This window comes from Apostichopus japonicus, chromosome 17 (assembly GCF_037975245.1).
Source record: "Apostichopus japonicus isolate 1M-3 chromosome 17, ASM3797524v1, whole genome shotgun sequence".
NCBI classification, from domain to species: domain Eukaryota; kingdom Metazoa; phylum Echinodermata; class Holothuroidea; order Aspidochirotida; family Stichopodidae; genus Apostichopus; species Apostichopus japonicus.
In genome coordinates, this window is record NC_092577.1 from 13,571,013 (window position 1) to 13,580,093 (window position 9,081).

Below are 9,081 nucleotides of genomic sequence, written 5' to 3' on the forward strand. Positions count from 1 at the left end.
ATTGGTATATGTCGATTTAAATCGATGATAAGTCGAATATAAACTGATATATGTCGATTTAAATCGGTAGAAAGCAATTTAAGCTGCTGGAAACTGGTATAAGTCGAAGGAAATTGGTATATGTCGATTTAAATCGGTATAAGTCGATCTCCCACGATTTAAGACTGATGGCCCACCATACGATACACCTCGATAACGTTTCACTACAACGTAGCGCTTACCTCCCAAGGGATTCGAGTCATGGGTTCGTCCATACGTTGCTGGCACGGTTTACCCAGTCTTTCTGCCTTCTCAACGGCTTTTCGCCCACTCGACGACAGTGCAGTTTCTTTCCTATAGCTTTCGTTCGGGCTGCTTTCGTTTGTGATAAAAGACGGAGCAACCGTCTTCCAAATAATAACTTGATCGACGACGACGAAATTCTCGAAAAGCGTCGTCAAGTTTGTTGATGAAACTGTCCCGTCTTTCTAAAGTTTCAGGAGTTGCAACATTAATAATATATTAATAATATTAATATATCATAAAAACGTTATGCCGACGTTATTATAACACCACATTTAACGTTATAAAATCATAGTTTAGAGGCTCTTTTAAAAATGTGATGATAATGTTTTGTGTCGGTACTCTGCTTGGTGACTTCATTCACAATGTGGGGTTCATCTTCTGCCACGTGTAGACGCCAGCCGACATTGTAAAAATCATACAGGACTCCTGGAAAACTTTGTTTGTCGTCCAAGATATCAACCTAGAGGTGTGCTTCTTCTCAAGATCGATACGTCTTGAAAATTTCTCCTATAGGCTCATTCCCAAGAAAAGGATGACGTTATTATCACGTAATAGTCGCGTCCCAACTCGTCAGTGAATGGTGTACTATGAACATGATGTCTATCAATGCAACTAAGAGCAAGGTTATGCGTATTACCAGAAAAAAATATTATCAATCCTCGAGCTTATATGTGCTACATGATAGTCAGTTGCAGTCTGTCTCATACTTTAAATATTTAGGGCTGGTTATATCCTGTAATCCATTTTGGGAATAGCACATTGCCTCAGTGTGTTTCGCGTTCACTCAAACTTATGGGATTCTTGCGCTCTATCTCTGCTGGCCTAGGCCATAAGCTCAGGCTTAATCTTTATAAGTCTCCTATCCTTCCAATCATTGAGTATGTTGTCCCAGCTTGGGGTCTCCAAAACAAGGGTCAGACGGATAGACTGGAAAGCATTCAGAGACATGCTACACGTTTTATTTTGGGAGTTAGGCACCGCGACATGTCATATACCCACAGGCTTACATGTTTAGACTGGTATTCCATCTCTAATCGTTTCAACATTACTATTATTACCTTTGTTGTTAAATGCCTGTATAATAAATTTGATTGCGTGCAAGTTTCCTCTAATATCAATGTCAATTCCAGACACACTGACTCACTTCTGTTTCAACATATTTCTGCTAGGACAGAACTCCTCAGATCTCACCCTATTAATGTGTTTCCCAGACTTTGGTCTGGCCTGGAAGAGGAAATTAGAGACAAATTATTGTGTGCTTGTTTGCAATAATTCTTGCATACAATTAAAACCCACTACCTCGACCACTCTATCACTGAGCAATAACTGTTTTTTACATATTGTATGAAGAATATTTGTATTTTTATATCTTTTGTTATTTTAATACTTTTTCATTCTATTCCGTACACTTCAAATTTTTCCATTTGATTGGACAATGCAGACCTTCGGGTTACGGGAAATTAGTTTCCTTTTAGTTGCCCTGATCCTCGTTCTGTTTTTACTTGTTTTTGTTGTATATTTGATGTTATTGGATCAGAAGTGTAATGAAATAAAATGACTCGAAAGCATGTGCGTGCAAAATTGTCTTGCTCTCGCGTTATAGTGAAGTTAGGCTACACAGTAAAGATGTTTCACAGTGAGGGACAGAGATATATTGATAAATGGTGCAACGTCTAGTGAGAGCGTAAATAATTCATGAATATACATAGCCCATTGCACAGTTATGAACGTAAAGGTCAATTCATCTGCCCGCGCATGCGTCTGATGAATATTTTAATTCGGCTAAAACAATGATATAACATAGAAGGGACGCGATCACTAAAAACAACATGAGATTTGTATTCAACTTTAATATAGGCCTACATATATATTTCGGAGAAGCGCCTGAAATCTGGTTTAAACCTTTCGTTGTTCATGGATGTATCGTTAATTACTTCCCTCCATTACACATGCATCCATGGTTGCTTTGTAAGAGCTCCCTCTATCTACGAGTAACGTACTGGATACAAACACACACTAGGAAATTATTGCCACTAAAATTTGCTTTCTTTCTGTTTCTTTTGCTTCTTCAAGGGAAACTGTCGACCACATCTTTCTTATCAAAGAAGAATATTCTGCATACTTCCAGCTATTACACATGCATCCATGGTTGTTTTGTAATAGCTCCCTCTATTTACAAATAACATACTGGTTATAGACACAGAATAGGAAATTATTGCCACTATAATTTGCATTCTTACTGTTTCCTTTAACTTTTTCAAAGGAAACTTCGACCACAGCTTTCTTATCAAAGAAGAATATTCTGCCTACTTCCAGCTATTACACATGCATTCATGGTTGCTTTGTAAGAGCTCCCTCTATTTACGAACATACATAACATACATATATACGGATACAAACACACACAATGTGGTTTAGATGGTTACATTGATATCACAAAATACGTTTTACGAATAAAAAGGGGAAAATATTCCTAATGATATCCAAGCTCCAAGTTTTCTTGAAAATATAACTTTTTTTCTTTTTTATTCTTCTTCAGCTGGAGTTGCTGGGTCTATTTTTAAAGGAGCCAGCAATCGTGTTCTTGGTGTGACTGGGGGCTTTCTATTTGGTCTCGGTTTTATTTGTGAAGGATTAATAGGGGAAAGTCTCTGGCAGCTTTCTGTATTTATGGGAATTACCGGTAAGAGGTGGGATTCAATTATATGGAGGGATGGATATTATTTCTTCGTGAGTTATTAAAACCGGGCACACCGATAGTTAAAGAAATGGGTAGGGGAGGGAAAGTAGAGAGGGATACAGAGAAGAGAAGAAGAGAAGAGAAGAGAAGGTTTACTTTTCTTGAATTAGAGATACAAAATTTGTCTGTGATATAAAATACGTACTGATCAAAAGTTTGTGTTCAGCAGATCAACACTTTAAAGTTTGATTTTATCTGTGTGATATATGACATAGCTGACAGTGGAGGTCAAAGTTCCATTTTGTGCAAAAAAAGTTTGTCGCAAAACTCCTCCCGAGCTAGTTGGGTATTCGCGTGGGCATGGGATGAAGTGCCTCCGAGTCTTTGACATCATCGGTTCACAGGCAGGAAGAGGTCAAAGGTGAACTAAGGTCATTAGGCCATATACTAAAAAAATTAGCCAAAATGTGCCACAATATTCCAAAATGAGCGAAAATGTGTACTACCTATACTTGCAAGTTAAATTTAATGGGCAAATTCTGGTGACTGAACAAAATTGCTGGGAGTTTTTATTTAACGAAAGAACAACTGTTTTATTGCTTGTTTTGCACATGCCAAACGACAAACTAGCTGAAAGTGTGATGCCCATATAGAGTGTAAAGGAATATTTGAATGATAAAGTTTGGATGAATGCTTAGAAACATTAATATAACTGGTCAAAGGTCATGGATTCAGCAATAAAAAAGGCCATGTACTTCAAAGTTGTTATCGTAAGTCCGGAATAATGACATGATACAGGTCATATGTACCCACCTTTTGTATTGAGATTCGCAAATCCACGAATTAGCTACTTGTTGGTGTTTAACAGTTTTCAGTACCAACACACACGTGACTCGGTCATTACTGATCTGGCTCACATCTATCACGTGATCAAAGTCTTTATAACCCTCCACGACCTTCTGCTCCTTAGCTGAGAGCTTCACCATCCTTTTCTCCTCCTTGACACCCCTCTCCATCTCCTCGCTTTCATTTGTCCTTTCCTCCCTCATTTTCTAATAATTAAAAACAAAATCAATATTTTCTAAGAATATCGCAAAATATAGCGACATCTCAACAAAAACCATCTAAGGCTACCGTTCTTCCCTCCTAATAAAAACAATTATTATACTATCCCCCAAAATATCAACTGTTGTATCCTCGATTCCTAATTGACCCCGAAGGAGTCCCTCTTATAGGGGTCGAACACTCAGGGCCTAACCTACATCGTATACATTTGAATCTGTTATTAGACTTAAGCCATACAAGTATTTGCATCTTCGGGTGACATCAAGACGTAAAAAAGAACTATTGTCAATTACCGTGATTAGTTGAATTTGGTAACAAGTTTCACTTATTTGAATTATTTACTTAATATTTTCTCCTTTCTTCATCTTCTTGTTTTCAGCTATTGGGGGCGGTCTTCTACATTTCGCGATGTTCATGGCGTATCTGGAACACTTCCAAGATAAGTTTTCGGTGGCTTTTTCCGCCAGGGAGTTGAATACTTACATTGGAGTATCCGCTATGCCACCGTTAATGGATTATTGTCGTTCATACTACGGCACACATAGTTCTTATTTACTTCTAGGAGCCATATCCTGGAACTGTATTGTCTGTGGAGTGCTGTTGAAACCTGCAATAGGTTTTGATGAACGCGGAGGTACTTTTCGAGACAAACCGTTATCCTTTATGATGAGATTGCGCGAATCCGTTGGCTGCATGCCAACGGATACAAGTTTCAACAACGTGTGTTACAAAATCTTAGCAATATTTAGCCACTCCCCGGTGATGAATCATCCGAATTTTGCTATTTTCCTAGTTATCCATTCGATTTTTTATTATACTTTTACAGCTTGGGCATTGTATTTAGTCCCGTTTGGAACGTCTCTCGGTTATCCGTCCCATCAGGCAGTTTATCTTTCGACCGCTGGTGGCATCGGTGGGTTTTGTGGTAAATTACTCGCAATCATGATATTTCATATGAACAAAATGACAATCATTTCAGGAGCACTTTTGCCTTCGTGCACAGTGTGCACTGGTTTATTCGTGTACATTGTAACTAGTAATTATAGCTTTCTGATCTTTGCATCCTTTATCTGTGGTTTTGGAATTGCCTACGCAGATTCGGCATTGAATGGAATGATACCGTCATACCTTTGTAATAATCATCTTCGACAAGGGTCGGCCATTAGTTATCTTTACGCTGGAATATTGATGCAATGCGGAGGATCATTGTCTGGTAAGTATATGAAGTATAGGAAGTGATAGAAGTCAGTACAAAACAGCGTCATTGAGAAATTCTTACTTCAGGACCATAGGTATCGACTAAAGCATAATCTGTTATTGAATAAAGTACGTTGTTACATAAATGTTTGTAAATATTTCTGGAAATAAAAGTGTTTCCCTTTATTTTATTTTTTCTTAATGTAATGCACCTTACTTGTTTATCAAGAACATGTTTGTTTGTTTAACGTTAAACCAGACTTACATAAACTATAACGCCCTTTCCCCCTCTAAACCCAAAAGACATGGATTCAGCGATTCCGGCCTTCATCAATGGTCTATATCAGGGGTGGGCAACCTACGGCGGCCCGCCACATGCGGCCCGCCAGTTATTTTTTTTTTTTTTTGCGGCCCGTGAGATGTCTCAAGGAAATGAAAAAAAAATCAATCTATTTGACATCATCACAAAGAAACGAGCTAGCTGCTTAGAATTTATCGACACTAATGATGCTGTCAGGTAGGCCTATTATCCCCATTAATTACCAACTGTACTGTACTGTATTGACAGTATGCTTTTGTGAATACAGATTAAGTACACACACCAATTGCTTGAAAGTCCTCGGAATCAAAGGTTTGAAATCAACAGCAGGTCGTAGGTTAGGTGCGGCCTAGTCAATTTGTTCACTCCTTATATCTGGCCCATTCATTCAAAAAGGTTGCCCACCCCTGGTCTATATGATAGAGATAACCGTTACGATTAACTTTCCAATAACTCACTACGCTCTCTTTTCACGATTAAGTTTTAAAAAGACGATTCTAAACCGTAAAAATTCACTCTTTGAGAGTGTCCAGGAAGATCACTTTTCTTAAGAATTCTACCAATTCCAAGAAGTCAAATTATCCCACAAAATATAACTCCTAATAGATCGAAAACCACTGAGTTTCGATCTAAATGGAAACTCCTTGGTTATAGGTAAACTTTTTCGTGACCTGTTTCTTTGATAAGATTGAAAACTACCCCTGAAAATAGTGATCACCCGGGCAATCTCGGGTATTGCATTCTTACTCTTTGAAATTCAAGTTTGAAGTTTATCGTGGCATTACGAACACGGACTTCAGATTTGATTGAATAGCTATAAGTTAACGATGTGGAAGGTATTGAAATAAACATCGAGGTTTATATACCATAACGTTAGACTAATATACCGATATACATAAAGGGGGGGGGGCGGAAGGTTCAACCATTGTTTATTCATTTTATGTGTTAACCTTTTATGAATCAATCTTATAACTATTCATACATCTGAATTGTTTTATCACATTCTGTTTTCTGTTTGATATTCGATAGATCTCTAAACTCCTTTTATTTTTAAATATTTGCTATTTAAAATGTTTGTTATTAAATGAAGTGGAAACAAGTGAAAAATAGGGAAGGGAACACACATTTTGAAGAGCAGTATAGGACTATTGTCTTTGATGTGCATGGTTTCAGGGGAATGAGGGGAAGGGATCAAAACAAAACGTTGTAAGTTGCATATGTAGTGCTACTTCACCCCCCCCCCCCCCCATCCCCTGTGGTGTCCACTCTGAGATACTTTTCGGGAGTCGTTTCGGGAGCCCCCGTTTGTTTTGTTTTTTTAATTATTCTTTCTTTTTTTTGATAGCATGCTCCCGTTTTCATATGAGGTCGTCATCGACGTTGTTATCGTTATGTACCATGTATTATGCATAACTAATATACTGTCTTGGAGATATCCAACAAAGATTGTGGGATTCGATAAGACTCTCAAACAGCAGATCACAAGCACAACTCCCGAAACGGCCCCCAAATAACAGACAACATGTAAATGTGTAGTTAATTAGTTAATTAAATCCATTGCTATCAAAGACAACAACGTCAATGACGACCTCGTGTGAAAATGGGTGCCCGCTTTAATAAAACTAATTAAAAACATAATTAAAAACAAATTAAAAACAAAACCGAGGCTCCCGAAAAGAGCCCCGCGTAATGACTCCCGAGTTCGCCCCGTTTGGACACCCGGAGGGTATGGGGGTGGGGGTAGAGTAGCACGATATATACTACTGTTGTATCTCAACACGGTCCCGTAAAAATTTCCTCTGTGTATGGCATGTGAATGTTTGCAGTATTTGGATGTTTTTCAACCAAAACGCACTTAACGTTATACTTCCAATTATTTCTTTATGAAGGGAAGGAGATAAAAAAATAAATAAAAATTGAGTAGCTTGTTTTTACAAAAATGAAAAACAAACAAAAAACAGAAGATACTGTTTAACGAAGGGTTTCTTAAATTTATATAAAGGTGCACTAATAAGGTGTGCAAAAACTGATAAGGTTGGGGTGGGTTGGGGTGGAAGCTCAAGGACTTGTCTCGTGTGCCTATATAGCTACGCCGCTCTGTCTATAAGCGTTAATTTGAAATCAGCGACTAACGTGTCTTTTAAAATCCATTCGTAAGAACTCTATGGTACTGCCCATGACAGTGGCGTAGGAAGGTACTTTTGAGTGGGGGGGGGGGGGGGGCTGAAGATCGATGGCCGGCCTGGGGGAGGGGTCTAAGGGGAGGGGGACAACCCTTTTTTTGAATTTTTTGCATTTCCAGGTGGCCTCAGATGCAATTTGGTGCAATATAGCACACTTCAACACCCACTCCGTTTTGTAAACTTAATTTTGTATTTTCACCTGGCCTTAGATGCAATTTGGTGCTCCAAATGAGATTTTTTTCTCATTTGGAAATGAAAAAGGGGTTTTCTGACTTGCGAAGCGGGGGGGCGGAATGATACTTCCGCCCCTCCACATTTTTCACTGGGGGGCTGGCGCCCCCCCCCCCCAGCCCCCCCCCCGGTTCCTACGCCTTGGCCCATGATATATTGTAAGTATATTTAAGTATATTTCTAGCTAGACTGCTAAGACAGTCGGAAGCAGTCCACTCAGCTGTTGCGGGCATCTGTTTAATAAGGTTTTTAAAGGTTATTCATTCTGATTAATAGACGTTTTGCTCGTTTTTTCTTTCAGGCGCCATTTTGGACGTGACGTCATCGTTCACCTGGCTGTTTTCTGCCATGATTGTGTCACATCTGGGTATAGGAGTATTGTCTGTGGTACTACAACTACGGCAGCCAGAGGGTTTCAACTGTAAAGACACTTCTACAGAGGAAATAGCATTGGAAGAGGGAAAGTTACCCTCATGAAACTTAAATAGGTTAAATGAAATCTATATTTGCAAATAGTGTATATAAATTAGCAGGCATAGGCCTATAAGATTGAACATGGCAGAAGTTATACAGCAAGCGCGCGCTGTATCTGCACTACCGCGCTAACACGATATATACTGTGCGCAATATATTTATTTCGCCTCATTAGTTATAATGAAAGCGACCTTGCAGTGACGGTCCTCACAATATGGAGTGTCACCTAATGGAGTTTTCTAAAGCTGTCCGGTGGGTCGCCGGATTTTGCCACCGGATGTCGAAAATATACAGTTTTAGTTGAAATCTTCCGACGAAGACAGGTATTGTTTTTTCTTTTTAAATCAATTCCATATAGTCCTAGCTAGTTTCATGCTTGCTGAGTATTGCTTTCTTGGGGAGGGAATGGAAGGTGGGGTCTCTAGATCCCGACTCAGTCCTTGTGGGATGTTCTGGCCAGTAGACCTAAAACTATGCGGGCACCACACCGTACAGCATGACAACATATTTGATCAGTTTGCTAAATATTAAATAACAAACGGTGACGGCCAAGTATTTAAACGGAGGAGAAGAGTGGCGGGGAACAAACTTCAAATATATATATATATATATATATATATATATATATATATATATATATATATATA

The 9,081-nt window shown here is 38.8% G+C and overlaps 1 protein-coding gene across 2 annotated transcripts in view; it reads left to right on the forward strand.

Annotated features, from left to right (window-relative positions):
* Positions 1 to 9,020, forward strand: part of LOC139985196 (monocarboxylate transporter 12-like) — a 33,883-nt gene extending 24,863 nt beyond the window's left edge. The window contains exons 2-4 of one of the 2 annotated variants that reach the window (XM_071999457.1): positions 2,825 to 2,968; positions 4,410 to 5,243; positions 8,262 to 9,020. In XM_071999457.1, the coding sequence (XP_071855558.1) occupies positions 2,825 to 2,968; positions 4,410 to 5,243; positions 8,262 to 8,437 (1,154 nt within the window). In that variant the 3' untranslated portion in view covers positions 8,438 to 9,020. The remainder of the gene's footprint in view (positions 1 to 2,824; positions 2,969 to 4,409; positions 5,244 to 8,261) is intronic. The other variant, XM_071999458.1, reaches the window with a different exon arrangement.
* The last annotated feature ends 61 nt before the right edge of the window (positions 9,021 to 9,081 follow it).